The sequence below is a fragment of the Chelonoidis abingdonii genome, chromosome 4 (genome assembly GCF_003597395.2).
Source record: "Chelonoidis abingdonii isolate Lonesome George chromosome 4, CheloAbing_2.0, whole genome shotgun sequence".
Taxonomy (NCBI): domain Eukaryota; kingdom Metazoa; phylum Chordata; order Testudines; family Testudinidae; genus Chelonoidis; species Chelonoidis abingdonii.
Window position 1 is genome coordinate 113,616,114 of NC_133772.1, and position 18,257 is coordinate 113,634,370.

Sequence of the window (18,257 nt, forward strand, 5' to 3'; positions counted from 1 at the left end):
GAGTGAGACAGAGTCCAGTCTGCATGGACCATTCAGAGTTAATCACTGCTAAGGGCCATATTTTGTGTTGTGTTTGTGTAATGTGATCACCTGATCACTAGGAGTTATCTTGAGCCTCATCAACTAACTTGACAAAGTCCACCAAGGTGCCATTGGCTAGGGACAGCTTTTGAGCACAAGGGCTTGCTTTTGCATGTAAACTTGTAGCAGAGGGGTGAAAGCTCAGTAAATAATTACCAGTACCCTAATCCATCCTTCCTTCCTTTCTGCTGGCTGCTCTCTGTGCGGGGTGGGAGAGGGTGATGTGGGAAGAAGGGGTGTTTGCCAGGATTCACACACATTCTGCATATCAGATTGCAGCAGTCATTCTCTTTAATTCAGAAGTGCAGCCTATGGAGACTACAGGCTCCACAGTCCAATATGCCATCTTCATCTGAGCAGCCAAGGCATTTGGATATAGATGTAACCCTTCTGCCAGGTGCAGCCAGCAGCAACCAGGGCAGGGTTCAATATCTAGGGATTCCTTTCCATCGATACAACACAAAACCAGCTCAAGTCCCAAGTCCCACCCAGTAACCTGGGAAAATGACACACCATCCCTGGGCACCTCTGAGACGCAATACTTCCCCATTTGCAAGAACAGAGAGTGAGTGTAGAAAAGAAACTTTTAATAAAGGGAGGGAAGTAACTAGGCGTTAATCTGCGAAAACACCACAAACAGGGTTCATAAACAAACTGTGAGCAAAAGACCCACCCTCAAGTAAGTTGGGGAGTGTCCTTTTCCCTTCAGGTTCTTAAGTCTAGCAACCCAAAAGTCTCTTTCACCCGGCCGACCCTTCTCTGCACCCCACTCACAGTTGCTGTCCTTGGTCAGTGCAGACCCAGAGTTCAGAGGTGCATCTGCAGAGTTCACCTCCCACCCTGGGTGGAGGAGGAGGTGTAAAAGAGGCACCTTACTCTCTCTGCTGCTCAAGCACTTGCTTGCCATCCCTCTTCACGGGGCTCTCCTATGGCCCTCTCCGCCAGCTGCCCTGCTGGCTACTCACCATGCCTCTCTGCCAGCTGCCCTGCTGGCTGCTCACCATACCTCTCCACCCGCTGTCTGCTTGCTGCGCCTCTCTGCCAGCCTCACCAGCCACTCATTCACCAGCTCACTGTCAGTCAACTTCTGCTGCCACCTGCCTCTCTGCTGCGACCTCTGTACATCAGCCTCTTAGTAAATTTCAGCTCTTTGGAGGCTGGGCAGAAACACAGCCCAGTCTCAAGTAATTTCCGCTCTCAATGATCTTTTAGCTCTTATCAGACAGGTCATAAACCCACTCTTACTGCACATAACATGGTTTCAGCTCTGATTGACCACTTAAAATAACAGAGGCTCTTAACAAAGCCTATTTAGCTCTTTCCTTGAATGGTGGGGAGGAACAGGTTTAATAAGTCCAGGGAGGACCCTTAGAGATAGTCCACACCTCCTGGCTGGGATATCTGATCTTACTCCTCTTGCTTTCACAGGGCTCTGGCATTCAAGCCCCTGGCTTAACGAGGTTCTTTCAATTGAGTGTGCCCCCTTATTTGGGATGGGGAAAGTACAGTCCTGCTTTCCTGTATTCCTACAATATTTACAACATTGGTAACCGTGTTTCACTACCCTTGTATTCAGTACTAAGGTTATTTGTAACCCAGCACCAGCCAAAGTTGATTCCTTTGACACCGCTCTATCTGCTGCATATTTAAGCAGGGCAGGAGCAAACTATATTTACATAAACACACCCAAGGTCTCTCCCCTGCCCAGCTAGCTGTCAGGGAAGCATTCATTCAAATCCTGCTTACATAGATATAACATTGTACTCTGAAACTTGTAGTGGTCACCAGTCACACCTGTGAGTTAAAGGCCAGGGTGGGCACAGGTCATCTGGTAAAGATTAATGGGATATATTTATGCCATTGACCACTCTTCAAGCTCATACATTTTAACTGGGGGACTTTGTCAAATAATGGCCATTCTGTACTCATGTGATGTTTACAGAGCTAACGCCAACCCTAGCGAACGCTGGATGACTGTGTCATAAGCACATCCTCTATGGTACTCTAGCACTCAATCCAAGCACAAGTCTGCTGAGTTATTTTAATTTTTAATGAAAGGTGGTCTGGTGGTCTGGATCGACAGCCCTGAAAGCCTCTTTCTCTCCTCAGAATAGGGACAGCATGGGCAGTTGCAGGGTAAGCTTCTCTGCTTGCACATATCTCATCTCCAGTTTGCTTCAGCCCTGGCCTGGAGGAGAGAGGGAGGAGTGTTTTGTATGCTGAGAAGTGATTTCCTACTTAAGTCCTGCCTCCATTCTTTTGTTGGCTCACCCCCTGCACCCATTATCAGTTCTTAATGCTTTAAATATTAGAGATGAGCTACAGCCACCAGGCTTGGATCAGAATTTGGGACTGAAGTTAGACAGCTTCCGCAACCCCTATCTTCAAAATCCATTTGTCTTCAGGTTCTGGTTCAGCCGATGCTACAGAAATCCTCATCAGAAAATTCAGGTGTGGGGTTAGGCCTAGTTTTTTTGTACTCCCTCCAGCAATTCTGGAAGCTGTTCTGGTCCCTGTCTAATAGATACAATAATACATTTATTTTTTTAAAATCTTGACTCATTTGTTTTACCTGTAGTGCTAGGGATGCAGGCAATCATTCTGTAGAACAGGGAGTGGAGGAGTTGAATTATGCAGGCAGGCCCTCTTTGCAGGAAAGGGGCTTTTCTCTGGATCTCTGCTCTTCCTACCGTTACTGTTGCTTCTCCACTTTTTATTTGAGCTCTGGAAGAAGACCAAGTACTAGCTTATAACAGGTGCAAAATGGCTTCCATATATCTAATAAATAGCACCATGAATAGGGAGGGAACAGATTTGGGGCTCTTGTTAGATACACTCCAAATGCTTAATTTGTGTCAGGGCTGAGCCCCAGTACCTCTGGACTTGTTGGATCAGTTATGAATGTGAAAAAAATTGTTTGAGCTCTGGCACCTCTTTCATTACAAATTAAGTACTATGCACCTCCCCGCCAACTCCCCACAAACACTAGTGCAAACAACTGTTTTATGCAGGGCACATCTGAGCTGAAGGCCTCAAAAGGCCATTTCATGCTTGACTGCACTTTCTAATACAATCCACAGCGAGGGAGGTGGGAAGGGAGAGAGAGAGGGAGTGTGTGTGTGTGTACACACGTAGCCTGTGAATATATGTATAATATACAGTACATTTGGTTCTAGCTTGCAGCTGCAGGTGGCAAGTTAGGGATGCAGAAGTGAAGGGGAAAGCGATTGGATTTTGATAAGCCAAGCCCAGCTCCCCAGTCTGAAAAAGGTACTTCCATTTCCCTCTGTGACCCCTAGCCAAGAGCAGATGTATTTCGCTGGGTGATGTATGTCACTAATGGCTGGCACACAGGAGGTGTGCGGCTGTGCAGGTGGGGGCAGGTGTCCTGTGGATAGGTGTACGAGCATGGGTGGGAAATGCAGATGAGGAGAATGGTTGGTTATTTGTATGTTACTTAGTGATCCCATTATTGCTTTGCTGTGTAGAGAATTTAACGCTGGTAACAAAGGTCAGAGATTCTGGTGTATTAGTCTCTCCATGCCATACCAGTAGTGTGATCTGCTAGTGAACCCACAAACAAGTACTGATTCCCCACCATGCCCCCCAGCCATCCACACACTCACTCTTCATCATATCTGCTCCACCCATATACCTATATATCTACTGCACTTACCCCCACCCTCTTTCTCCTTCCCTTAGACAGTTAGAGACTATTGTCCTTTGACCCAAGGGGCCCCTAGTCAGAGACTTTTATTTGGGTTCTTTTGTCTTTGTAAATGCTGAAATCTATGTCTGCCCCAGACTGTGAATGCAAAGTAGCACAGTTGACAGATGTCCATTTCCTCATATTGCTTAGGTCAGCTCTCAGACTCCCACTCCCTCAGGGAACAGGTTTTGCTCTCAACTGATTTGGAACATAATATCCTACATGTTACATAACTCTAAAATTGTTTCCATACAAACATTTTGCAGTACCCAGGACAATTACCTAATTCTTAGCTTTTGTCAGAGAGCACACACGACCCCTTTTGGTGAAAGAGTAGATGGTTGGACACAGAGGTAATACTTGTGCCCGGGCCTGCCTGTGTCATACCATAGGAGGTCTTTTCCAACTCTGGATTCTCTTATATGATTCTATGATTAATATCCCACATGGACTGATTGCCGTTACTCAGTGTTATCTGCAAGGGAAGGGGACACACTAATTCACGTATTAATGTGTTTATGGAATTTATAAAATTTACTAATCCAGGGACTGAAACAATAATTATAAATCTGCACAGGTTGCCAGAGTTCTAGTATGAGACTTCAATTCCACTCCTTTAGAGATGTACATCCGTCTCCTCAGGCAAAAAACATGTGGAAATAGAGAATATTAAGTACTTATTTTTATAGCTCCTTTCCTCCCCTCACATCTCTATTTTCTGTCATGTCCTTGAAAAAGATGGAAAAATGTAATTTCTTTCCTGACTCTGATTTTCCTTTTCCATTTTCCTGATATTCGTCCTACCTCTATCCTGTGCCATTTCCTGTGTTTCTAGTGATACTTAAACCTGATATGGGTCTTGGTTAGTTTCTTTCCTTGTTTTGCATCACAGCACCATTGATCATACCAGCATGACTCCAGGAACGTTAGCCAACTTGTACCAGTAAGGGAAAAAATAATGGAGGAAGAGACATCAGAGCTAGAAAAGACTTATTCAGAAACCTGCACCATGCTAGTACATATTTGTCCCCTACAATATCCCCTCGATTAAAACAAATGAGTTTTACACACCTCTCAAGAAGAGAGCAGACTCACAAACTCATAGGATCACATGCAAAATAGAGGCAGAGAAGACCTGATAGTCCATCCCTGGCTAATATTTCCTGTAGTCTATTCTGCAGGGCTTTACCCAGCCTAGTTTTTAGTATCCACAAGCAATGGGAGTTCAACCACTTTTCTTGGAAGACTGTTCCCACACTAACTTACCCTGCTATCTAGCCTCAATTTTTCCTTTGCTCAGCTTCACCCTTTTATAGGGTACGTCTACACTGCACGATTATTTCGAATTAGCTTAAACCGATATTACAAAACAGATCTAATAAAATCGGTTTAGCGCGTCCACAGTGGGATCCCGAAATCGATTGTTTGCGTCCATGGTCCAAAGCTACCATCGATTTCAGGAGCGGTGCACTGTGGGTAGCTGTTCCTCAGCTATCCCATAGTTCCCACTTCCGTGTTGAGAGCACAGTGCCTGATGGGGCAGAAAACACTGCCCCGGGTGGTGCTGGGTACAGCCTCACCCCTCCCTTTGTGAAGGCAGCAGACAACCCTTTGGCGCCTTTTTCGCGGAGTGCATTGAGCAAACGCCATAGCACAGCAATCTTTCCCTTTTTTTTTTCACGTGGTGGTGGGGGGAAATAAACTGAGGAGCTGTTCCCTGAACCACGCCAGACACTGTGTTTGAACCTACAGACATTGGGAGCTCAGCCAAGAATGCAAATAATTTTCAGAGACTGCTGTGGACTGTGGGATAGCTGGAGTCCTCAGTACCCCCTCCCTCCCTTCATGAGCGTCCATTTGAGTCTCTGGCTTCCCGTTACGCTTGTCACGCAGCGCTGTGTATCCTGGAGTTTTTTATTCAAACGCTTTGGCATTTCGTGTTCTGTAACGGAGCTGGATACAACAGATTTGTCTCCCCATACAGCGATCAGACCTAGTATCTCCCGTACGGTCTATGCTGGAGCTCTTTTTCGATTTCAAACTGCATCGCCAGCCGTGCTGATCAGAGCTCCACGCTGGGCAAGCAGGAAATGTAATTCAAAAGTTCGCGGGGCTTTTCCTGTTTACCTGCCCGCTGCATCCGAGTTCAGATTGCTGTCCAGAGCGGTCAGTGCTGCACTCTGGGATGCCGCCCGGAGGCCAATAACGTTGATTTCCGTCCACACGAACCCTAATCCGAGTTATCACTATCGAATTTAGCGCTACTCCTCTCGTTTGGGAGGAGTTCCGAAATCGATTTAAGGAGCCGTTTAACTCGATATTAATGACGACGTCGTGTGAACGGATACAGCGTTAAATCGGTATATCGGCCATTAAACCGATTTAAAGTCGCAGTGTAGACCTGGCCCTAGTGATACTTTCTTGATCTATTCTAAACAATGCCTCTCCCTCTCAGGATTTTTGAAGGTCTTAGATGAAAGATAACACATGTGGGTTTTTTCTTTAATTTCTAACCATGGGTTTTTTTAAAAAAACCCACCAAAATAAAAAATGTAAGCTTTGACATGTTTTCTGTGTGTTCCTTGTCCTTGTAAAATTCCTGGTACCCATTTTTGGGCCACAAACATCCCTCTGGATGATAGTCAGCTAGACCTTTAGGCTGACTGGCAGCTCACTGAACAGCTGTGTTGATTGTGACAATTGAGCTGTTTCAGAATGTTTTGTCCTCTGGGTAATGGAGCTTCTGCAAGGTTGAAGGAGCCATTGCCCGTCATCCCTGGTTGAGAAAGGGCTTGTGCCAGCCTGTGTACAATTTGTGAATGTATATGATTGCTGAAGTGATACCATCCCGGGCTGTATAGGTTTTTCTAAATGCTGGGCCTGTCCTGTGTATGGGCAGGATATCTTCAAGCAGGCTGATGACCTGCTGTTCATTTTAAAGACCTAAAGGAAGGCAGTATGAAAATTACTAGGCAAAGCTTATTTTTAAGAAATATCATATATGGCAGTGGTCCCCCAACCTTTTTGTGGCCAGTAGCACATTCATGTTTACAGAAGAGTGTGGCAGGCGCCAGCAATTACTCACATACAGGGCCGATTCCAGGAACCAGTGGAGCAAGCACGTGCCTGGGACAGCACATGCTACGGGGCGGCATTCCATCCATTCTGCAGAGTCAGAGTGGTTTTCTTTTTGTTTTTTTGGCACCAGTTCTGGGCAGTGCAGAGAGAAGCTAGAGAGAAGCCGGGAGGACAGAGAACACTGGCGCCCGCAGCCTACAGCCCTGAAGTACTCTGTCCCCAGCAGGCGCGGGGCCCAGCTTCTCTCCCCTGCTGGGCAGTAGGTGGGCCTCGCGCCTACCAGGGACAGAGAACACTGGCACCCACAGCCCCGGAGTTCTCTGTCCCCAGCAGGCACGGGGCCACAGCTTCTCTCCAGCTTAAGCCGCGGCCCCGTGCCTGCCAGGGACTGAGAACACCGGCGCCCGCAGTCTGCAGCTCAGGAGTTCTCTGTCCCCAACAGGCAGCCTACAGCCCCAAAGTACTCTGTCCCCAGCAGGCGCGGGGCCCAGCTTCTCACCCCTGCTGGGCAGTAGGTGGGCCTCGCACCTACCAGGGACAGAGAACACTGGCACCCACAGCCCCGGAGTTCTCTGTCCCCAGCAGGCACGGAGCCACAGCTTCTCTCTGGGTTAAGATGCGGCCCTGTGCCTGCCGGAGACAGAGAACACCGGCGCCTGCAGTCTGCAGCCCTGGAGTTCTCTGTCCCTGGCAGGCATGGGGCTGTGGCTTCACTCCCCTGCTGGGCACTAGGCAAGTGCACATAAATGCCCCGGCGGGCGCTGTTGCGCCCGCGGGTACCACGTTGGGGACTACTGCTATATGGGTTTAAAAATTGTACAGTTGTATCACAGTCTGTGATTTCTTGCAAAATTGTTGCTTGGAAAATACTCTTTCTCTGATCAAATGCCCTACCAAATAAGTGACATTCCTTAAAATATTTGATATGTGATAGCCAAAGTAAAACCCATGTGCTGCAGGAAGGGGTTTTGGTGAGTCAGTAGGGACTATCTAAACTGGTGACCCTGGACAGTGCTAGGGGAAGCTGGGCTGCCAGAGAAGAAGCTGTCTTTTAGAAGATAATAAAATTAAGGTCCTGGCAACAAGTGATCATTAAAGATCCCATGGCCCTTTTCACAAGAGGGGGTGCTATCCTGGGAGTCCTGGGAAATTCTAGTGTGGATAACTGCATTCTGCTTCCCTACATTGTAGTTTTAACTGGATACAATATCTTCTGCTTCCTGCTCTAACCTGTTGTGTAATATTGCTGTGTGAAGCCACTGCTGTGTGAAGCCACTGCATTTATACCCCAGAAGTGGCTGCATTTCAGTGGTGGGTGAAGTGATTGCTATATAAACAGTGTGTAAGCGTGCCACAGAAGCATTACATTGCTCTCATGGTTAGTCATTGTTTCTTTTCTTCTCCGCAGAGGCTTCCATCTTGAGCTACGACGGTAGCATGTATATGAAGATCATCATGCCCATGGTCATGCACACAGAGGCAGAAGATGTGTCTTTCCGCTTCATGTCCCAGCGTGCCTATGGGCTGTTAATGGCCACCACTTCACGGGATTCTGCTGACACCCTTCGCCTGGAGCTTGATGGAGGGCGTGTCAAACTCATGGTCAATTTAGGTATCGTACAGAGATTCCCCCTTCTGCTTTTAGTTTGGGCTTGTGATTAGTGTTTTCTTTATCATTTTTCTTTTTTTCTGTTGGTTTGATTGGATATGATTGATTTCTAAAGTAGCTGCTAAGACCCTTGTAATGATACTATCTGCGGAGAGAGAAATTCTCTCTGACAGTTTCTGCATGGACATTTGATGTCAATTCTTGGTCATGGATAGTGGTGGTTTTTAAGTCTTTATGTTTTTAAGTTTCCTTTCTTGGTCTGGAACTGGTTAGCTTTGTGTAAAACATGCTACTTGGTCCATCTTTTGATCAATCATATACTCATTAATTCAGCCTCTTTTCCACCACTCAAAACAGTCAAAGCAGGGCATGGGAGGGAAGCCAAACAGACATGGAGGGAAGGGGTAGGTGCTGTGAATCCCATGCTCTCAAGAGACTGGTCTTGGTCTAATGGTTTGAATGCTGAACCTTCCTTATAAGGACCCAAGTCCTTATAAAAATTACTGTTGTGTTCTGCAGTAGTGGCCCCGCATGTTCAGGTAACTCTAATGTAGGTTGTAGCCTTTAGGGCCCTTTCTGGTGAATGGCTTAGTGTGTTTTTTAAACTCAAGTAATAAAGATAGGGGGAGCACCCAGAAAGGTTATGTTCTGTGTGGGGTGGGTCAGTTTACCAGTCCAAAAATAATTGGTCAATTGATTAGTCAAATTATGTCAAAATGATCAAATATTTTAAAGCACGCAGACATTAGAACCATGACAACAATAACAAAAGAGTAAGACTTTCTGATTTTGATAGCGTAAGCCTTAGATACTTATTCCTAATTACAAAAAATTACTTCACTGAGTTATTTTAACTCAGAAAAATGTGGAACACAATTACATGAAGTTCTTAAAAAATGCAAGAATAGCAACCTGATGCAGTCAAAGAGGTAGGCCGCCACCTGCAGTGGGACATTCTTGCTGCAATATTTGACCATTGTCAAAAGGCCTTCAGTTGAGCAGCTTGCCAAGCCTACTTCTGTCTCCTCAAAGTTATTCATTCCCAGACAGAAGCTGAGTGGGAACAAATTTGATACTAAAATGATGGTTGTGAGGAAGTTTCCTTCATAACAAACACAGACTCTTATTAAGCTGAGCTGAGTAACTGGGGTCTGTAGATCAACAAAACAATCCACTCTAATTATCTAGGGTACTTGGCTGAGGATGCATCCAGCTTCCCCTCATTCTCTCACTGTTGTAGGCCAGCAGTGTGGATGGGTCCCCTGGTGGCAGCTTTTTGACCCTCATGTCTGAAAAGCTTGAAGAGGCAAAGTGCCAGTGTGTGTGTGGAGGTGGGAAGGGATAAGAGAGATTGGGTGGGTTTGGTTGTTTGGTATTTTTGGAGTTGAACATGAGCACAAAGTGAAATACTCTTCTCACTTATACTGCTGCTATCTGGTTGACTACATGTGGTTGCACTAGTATAACTGAGAGGAGAATCTGAGCTAGAACTGCAGAGCTATGGTACTTATTGGAAATGGTAAGCCTCCCCTAATACACCGCTACCTCGATATAACACCACCCGATATAACATGAATTTGGATATAACGCAGTAAAGCAGTGCACCGGGGGGAGGGGGGGGTGCTGTGCTGTGCACTCTGGTAGATCAAAGCAAGTTCAATATAACATGTTTTCACCTATAACGTGGTAAGATTTTTTGGCTCCCAAGGACAGCGTTATGTCAAGGTAGAGGTGTATTTAGGGTATCTAACAGGAACTAAGTGTATGCTCCATGATGAGCTTGGGCTAGCTTTTGAAATTCCAAGCCCCATTGTGACATCTCCCAAATACTATGAGTTATCAATAAGAAACTCGCTCCTGAGTCCTGGCTGGGCCATAATGTGAAGAAGAGACATTGCAATGACTTTGCACAGTGCAGTGACAGTGTCACACATTGGACTATATATTGATGTGATTCGGTCATTGAACCATGTCACAGCTAGACATAGGTGGTATCATCTAGATCATGCCACACCAGAGCTGAATGAACCATAACTTGAATGGTTCTTCTAGGGACTGCTCCACCTTGGTCCTCATCTGGACTTTCAGCTGTTGGAGGTCAACAAGGAATATATTGCCCTTCAGTCACCCCTCTAGGGCTGACCCAGGAGGTGGTATTAACTGGTTTCCAAAAGAACTGCTTCTAGACTCCTTTGGCTCTGGAAGGGAAAGTCAGCCCTTTCTTTTACTGTTGAGTTTGGAGGGTGAAAAGGCAATGATCTGTTAGAACAAGCTCCTATCTTTAAAAATGAGAAATGAAAAGAGTCTCCATCCCATGAAGATCTGGAAGCATTAAGTGTTCCCTTAGATGGAAAAATACTGCACTGTTACATAGCTCCTGTTGTCTGGTATTTACATGCTGTACTCAGCTGAACTAGAGCACTGTAAAGCATCATTGAGTGTCCAGCCAGCATGGCAGGCAGTACTAAATTGCACTGGTCCATGGGGAAATAGATCATCCCAGCCGCCACAATGACTTCTCAAGTGGCATCCATCTCTGCCTGTATCAGTTCTAAGTGAAGTGGAGAATTCCTTATGCCTACCATGTCCCCTTTGGGGATGAATTCCAAAGAATTATTGTTCTGTAGTCTAATGTGTAAAGAGAATCTTTCAAACAACTCCAGCATGTGTGTGATTAGTGTGTTTGCAGCTGCTTGCTTTTCCCATCCAGTGCTATTTGTCCAAATAATCTAGCACCCTGAGAATTTCTGTCCCTTTCCAAGGTCCCTTTTCTGAAATGCTTTCTGATAATTAGAGTGAAAAAGTTTGTCTGTCTGGGAATCAAAGTGCTGTGAGGCCAAGTCTCATAAGTCTCATATTTTAAGAGGGAGAGCATGTTATGTTGTCAGGTCTGGGTTTGGGAATCTGGGACACCTGGGTCCTATTCTGAATTTTGCCATGATCTCATTGTGATCCTGAGCAAGTCCCTTTACCCTCTAGTGCCTCACTTTATCCCCCTGCTTATGGTGCTAAAGCTACCTTACCTATTAGGGAAGCAGTGAGGCTTCAGTAGTGGATGCTTGCAAAGCACTTGGGGATCCTCTCTCACTAGGCACTGCAGCATGTAAAGTATTGTCCTTAATGAGCTCTACCCTGCTGAACAAGGTGCCACTTGATAGGTACTGAGACATCCTCAACTTCCATGGAAGTCAGTGAGGGAAGAGGGCACTCTGGTACCTGCAAGGCATGGCAGGAAACATTTTCTGCCCATTTAATTTCCCCCTCTTCACTTTAAAGGGTTCTACTTTACATCATAGTGGCTTTCCCTTTGGTGAGGAGAGCAGAAAACGTTTTCTTCCAATGCTTGCCAATATTGCTTGTTCCATCAGCTGTGATAACTTGTTACACAGACCTTCTGGAGACCATTAGACCTGGACCAGGTGCTAAACATCTGGCTTTTAATGCCTTACCACCTAAAGAATATGACTGAAAATGCTTTCTGAGCATTTTACCGGAGTTTTGACCAAGAGCTTCATATTACAGTATACGCTACATGCTGTTCTTGGCTAAGGAACTGGTGTATGGGGGAAACCCTGGTGAACCAAAACTCTGTTACTGAAGGTCAGTTATGCGGGAGCGGCAGTGGCTGACTCATTATTTTTGCTGAGATCCTAAGCTTTGCAGACATGGAGCTTTGGCCCTGCAGAGCTCTGAAGGTCTGTGCTCCAATAAAATGACTAATGCTGAGCTGAGGGGGGAGCCTGTGCCTCTCTGCTCCCCCAGTGATTTGAGCCACAGAACCTTAATTTCCATTATTTGGAACACTAAACCAAGTTATCTCTACTTGTCTGAAACCGCCCCCCCCCCCCCAAGTTACAAAGGTTTCCCACAAGACCTTAAATCAGGACTTCTGTGTTTTCCAAAGGGCTTAGATTATGTTCTTGAAGGAAGAGATCAAATCTGAGACCTTGAGGGGCAGCGGAAGCTTTGCAGTGCCAAGAAGCCCAGCCATCAACTCCCAGTTGTTTGGTGTTCTTGTCAACTATTTGAGGAGATAGGTTACATCCAAGTGAAATCCAAGACTTTCTGGCTTGACAATGCCAAAATGCCCTTTTAAGTGACAGGTGGCCACCAACTCCAAATAAGGGGGAGCTCAGATGTGACCAGTCATACATCCGAATCCCCGAATGGGCTGGTAAGCACCAGATCTGTATCAGCACAGACTGTTTTGAGTGGTGTATTATCTACTTGTGCTTTTTTTCGAAGTTATTTAAAGCTATTACTAAGAACTGTCCTTTTTTTTTTCTCGTTCAGTTCCATCTGGGTTCTGTTATGGTTTGAGTATTTTTCTGTGGTTTTTTTTTCCCTGTGTATTTGAGTTGTGAAGCTTCTCAGACCCCATCAGCCATGGTAAATCAAAAGATGGTATTCAACCCTTCAAAGGCCTGAAGCCTGCGGCCCGCACAGCAAACAGCCCTGAGAACAGAGTGTACAGAGAAGCCTGCAGGGGCTGGCATATCCCCCTCACCACTGCAGCATTCATTGCCAAAAACTAAACCAGGAATGCTTACTCCAATGCAGACTTGGGTGGGAGGGGGAAGGAAAGAGCCTTGACTATTAATTCTGTTCATTTAAAGGGGATGAGGAGCTGTTTCAGACCTTCCTACCCAGGAGCCTGAGGCAGTGTGTTCTTTGTGTTAGCACATTTCACAGCATATTGGATGTTTGCTGTGTGAAGATTGGAACTCAAATGTGATAGATCTCACAACTGAGTTGAGAAAGGAAGGGGGAGAGAGAGAGAGAGAGAAATACAGTGAAGGGTGAGACAAATGGCATATTAGCTGGGAACAGCCACCTTCTTCTTCTGCCTTCCTGTGGGCTGGCTTGTGCTGCCCTTGAGCTATGTTTGAGAGCGTTTAGCTTCTGTCTTCTCCTCTCCTATGCCCTCCCTCAGGATACTGGTGACTGGAATAAAGTCCCTTCTGCAGCACAGCACATATGAAGCTCATCTGCCTCATAGCTTCTTCCTATCCTGAACTGAGCTCTAGCCTCGAGGGGGACAGTGATGTCTTGGGCTTTCCAAACCAGTAATTTCTACTTTGCCCCCTCAGAGGTGTTTGGCTCAGTGGCTGTGGGTCAAAGTGCTCCAGCACTGCTGAGGCTGTATGGTCCCTTCCCAGAGGGAATGATTTGTCACTCATATGCCTCACTGTGTTACAAATGTGTGCGTATCACACACAAAACACATGTATGCACAGAACACAACAGGCACTCATTCTCATTGACACCTCTTTACACACACAGTACACACATCTTTTCATACATTTCATTTATACATAATTTTGCACTCAGTGTCCACACGCCCTGCATAAAACAGTCTTGCACCCAACATATGCACAACACATCCTTGGCTTGTTACATTCTTTGTTTTGTTTTACTATATCCAGCTTTCCTGGAGGAAATGATCCAGAGTAAGCAGCATTAATTTGTCCTGTGCTTCCCCCTTCCCATCCAACACTGCTGGTATCCTGTGGGCTACACTTCCAGAGCCAGGTCTGGACCTTATTGAAGGAAGCAGCATGCACTCCTCTTCACATAGAGATGTTCCCTTTCACTGATTCTGAAGAAAGACCCCATGCCTTAGCAATGCTCTGCAGGCTAACTGTCTGTGCTGGTGAGCACCCTGTCCCCTAGTGAAAGACTGAGGTAGCTCACCTTTGCCCCCTACTGCCCAGTATGCGGAAATCACAGCCCTGGTTCTGCACTGAAATGCCATATTCCCTTTTTTTTTTTTATGATTGAAGGTCTCACAATACCTGTTACAGGAATTATTATAATGACAATAGGTAGGGACTAGGGGAAAGCTGGCCCTATAATTGCATACCCTATCCATTCTCAGAAGAGTCCTGAGTGAGAAGTTTGCATTTCCAAATCTACTTTCCAGTCGTGCTCATCATTTCCCCCTCCCATCCCCAGCACACTCCAGTGCCTCCCATCCCTGACAAACATGGGGATTTAGAATTTCCCTGTACCTCAAAAGGACTGATACACACCTCACAAAGACAGATGCTGAGAAACTCAGACAAGCATAGTTTCCAGAAGATCCTGACTGTTACACACCACCCATACATACCTGAAGCCAGGGCCGCCCAGAGGATTCAGGGGGCCTGGGGTCTTCGGCAGTGGGGGGCCCCCGCTTCGGTGGTAATTCGGCAGCAGGGGGTCCTTCTGTTCTGGGACCCGCTGCCGAAGTGCCCCGAAGACCCGCGGAGGGACCCCCCACTGCCGAATTACTGCCGAAGACCCAGCACTTTGGCGGCGGGTCCCACTTCAGTGGTAATTTGGCGGCGGGGGGTCCTTCCGCCCTGGAGCAGAAGGACCCCCTGCCACCAAAGACCCAGAGCGGAAGAAGTTCTTGGGGCCCGGGCCCCGCAAGAGTTTTCCGGGGCCCCCGGAGCGAGTGAAGGACCCCGCTCCAGGGCCCCTGAAAAACTCTTGTGGGGGCCCCTGCGGTGCCCCGGGCCTGGGGCAAATTGCTCCACTTGCCCCCTCCCCTCTGGGCAGCCCTGCCTAAAGCAGCAAAACTTTGAATGAGTGTGTAGGTGGAGGACTCCAGAGTGATGGGGCAGATATACACAACAACTGTGTCCTGCCGATAAACAGTGCCATGAAAAGCCTGGTGTAATTCTAGAAACATAGGTGGAATGACTCCAGGATGAATTCAGCGTCTACCATTTAAATAAGTTATTTCTGGCTGTCAGAACCCTTCATTCCCACTGCTCTGTTTCCTGTACTTGCTTCCTTTCCACAACTGCTGCACTCCACACTTGGTCTATGCACACTTGTGTTTCCCTTAAGCTACATACCAATGCTGCCTTTAACTTTAGCCTATTGCACTGGCGCTATTAACCTTCTGTGTGCAGAGGAACCCCTAGACCTGTGCCCAGGGAACATGCTCCTGAAAATCCAGTGCTAGGAGATCCTACCTCCTGAGCTGTTGATGAGGAGCTCCTGATTTATAGTAGGAATAAATGAAGGAAGGTCTCTGGACTGGGTCTTCCCTGGCTTTTCCCACTCCTCCCCCACTCTTATAGACATAGCACTTTGGCTTTGCCCCCTACCGTCCAGACAGCTCATTCATTGACTAAACCTAACGGTTACTAACTAGATCTACAGCTACTCTGGCCGTGCTCACCTTTAAATGCAAAGGAACAGAAAACCGCTTTGAGTCAGGAATTAAGCCAGACTGAAATAAAGCAAATCCCATTAGTAAAACCCAATTACAGTGTTGAGAACCCTCAGCAAGGATTACCAAAAGCCTTACTGTACCAATATGAACATGGGGGAATCCCAGGATTTTTCTTTAATTACTGCCAAGCTCCTCAGCTGATCTTGCTTTGACTACCTGGATCTGTACCTTAATATGTACCTTCTACCCCACAACAACCTGAGAGTGCATTGGTTTCACAGTGTTACTCTGATTTAAAGAGCCATTTACATCCTTTTGAAGCTTGGTGTAATGGGGAGAAAAATAGTTTCATTCACTGATGGCTTAATCCTCTCTGCTACACTAGGCTAAGGCCAAAAGTGGTGCCCTGGGGCAGGAAATAAAGACTTGATCCTAAGTTTTTGCAGTAGACATTGATTTTTAGGTGCCTCCGTTTTTTGCTGCTCAACTTTAAACAGCTTAGGCCTGATTTTGAGAGGTACTGAGCATCGGCAGTTTCAGTAGCTCACATGTCACTGGTATCATGGGGTGATAAAATCCAGTCATGGGTGAATCTTAAACATCTTAGAGGGTCGGTTCAAATAAATAGATGGTTCATAAGATCTTCAGCAGATTTAGAATCCCTCCAATGCAAACGCTTCCCATGGAAGATCTCCTGTAGGGCGACCATTGGTATTGGAAGACAGTGCCCTGATTGATTGTCATTTTTGGGTGGGAAGGGGAGAATGGATCAGTCAGTGCTCTCATGTTCTCAGAGCCTGGAAATCTAGCCTCCCACAAAATCCAGGTCATTTTAGCAGATCACTAAATGGCTTGGTATTTTCTTGTACATTAAAAACCCTACCAGACAAAACAAGGAGTGTATTTGTCTCTCTCCCAAAGCACTGGTCCTCCACCCCCATAGAGCAGCTCACTCTGAAAAAAAAAAATACTTTGGAACATGTGGAAACATTCAAACCCCCTGTATAATGAAGCAAGAATTCTCCAGGCAAATTGATCATATTTTCCACTGACTTTTTAGTTTCCCAGTTTGATTATTGTTGTTCAGAACCCTGACATATTTCTCTATACTGATCATTTGTGACTTTGTCCCTAGTAAACCCCTATACTGATCTAGCCATACCACTCGTGCTTGGTCTGTTTCTGTCTCCCGTTTAGTCACACAATCTCTCTCTCTCTCTCTCTCTGTCTCTCCCTGGTCAGAGAGGAAAAGACAGCTGGTTTCGTATACATTTTAGAGGGCTTCCCTCACCCCTCCCTTAAGGGATATAGCTACCACTGTATGGTGATCGTACCAATTGCTCCAGGGCTGTTTGCTCCCACTTTTCTGTTGCGGTTGACGACACATGACAAACCTAATCACACAAAACCAACCCCAGATTTTCTCAAGAGAAGTTCTGCTTGAGAACAGACTCTCTCTGGCACTGCTGCTTCTGATTGGTCTATCCCTAATCACTTCCACCCCTTCTTTATTTATAGAAACTGATTCTTTTCCTTCAGCCCCCTCTTTTTTATTTTTTAAAGTTGCAGTTTGTTTCTACTACTGAAAGAATTGTCCTTATTACACCCTTTAGAGTAAAAGCATTTCACCCTGATATGCAGCCGATTTAGCTCTCTCCCCCTCTATGTTCTTTCCAGTCTCTCCTCTCACTTTTTCTGTATATCTGCTGCTGCTGGGCCATATCCCCATGATACAGACAAACAGCTGTGCTGGGCAAGGCTGCGGTTACATGACAGAGGCTCTCCTCCAGGATATCCAGTCAGGATGGCCAGAACTCAGAGACTATGATCCTTAACCTGGGGTTTATGAGAGAAGACCACCTGGTACAGTGGTGATGCATTAACTCCATGCTCATGTTGGGGCACTCCAGTGGGGGGATGTTCACAAACCCAAGGATCAAACCAGCCTCCCCAGGGGCCTCATCCTGAGAAGGGCTGAGTACTTGCCGTTTCCAGTAAGTTAAGTGGAAGCAGCAGGTGCTCAGAAGTTCTCTGGTTCAGACCATCAAACACCATTTGTTTTCTCTGTTACTATTTATTAGCGCGAACAAACAGAATTCTGTATCCCTTTGTTTCTTTTTCTTTCTTCCTTTCTTCCCATGCTCCTTTTCTCCCTTCCTCCTGTGTGGAACCCCTGAGTGAAGCAGGCAGGGCTGTCAAAGATTCTGAGGTCTGCCACTTCACTGCCTGTTTCATCTTCTGCCTGAAAGTTACAGGTGTCTCATTCAATACTAACTTTCAGGCAGCAAGACAAGACTGGGCTCTGAGGAGCTGGCTGAGCTGGGTATCTTTGAACCCCCCTTCCCCCCGCAACCCCCCCCCAAAAAAACAACAAAACCCTTTCCCAACCAATCAAAAAATCACCCCAACCTCCCAAAAAGTAGCTGAAATCTGGGCTGGGTGTTCGTGCGGTTAGCCGTTTGCAAGTGGCCATTTTATGATAGGACACAACTGAGGGATATATTAACCCTTTCCTTGCTTGAATGGACAGTGGCAAATGCACCTGTGCACATTTTTTCAAAGCAATCTGGGCTAACATTAAGGGGAGTGAGAGAAGGTCTGTCCTGGGGAGA

General features: G+C 46.3%; 1 protein-coding gene across 16 annotated transcripts in view; it reads left to right on the forward strand.

The window, feature by feature from the left end:
- Window positions 1-18,257, forward strand: part of NRXN3 (neurexin 3) — a 1,449,735-nt gene that overhangs the window by 528,640 nt on the left and 902,838 nt on the right. For all 16 annotated transcript variants that reach the window (XR_012655819.1, XR_012655820.1, XM_075065588.1 and 13 more), the window contains one exon: window positions 8,277-8,480. Coding sequence is in view for 14 of the 16 variants with exons in the window: in XM_075065588.1 (XP_074921689.1) it covers window positions 8,277-8,480 (204 nt within the window). In the remaining 2 variants the exon portion in view is untranslated. The remainder of the gene's footprint in view (window positions 1-8,276; window positions 8,481-18,257) is intronic.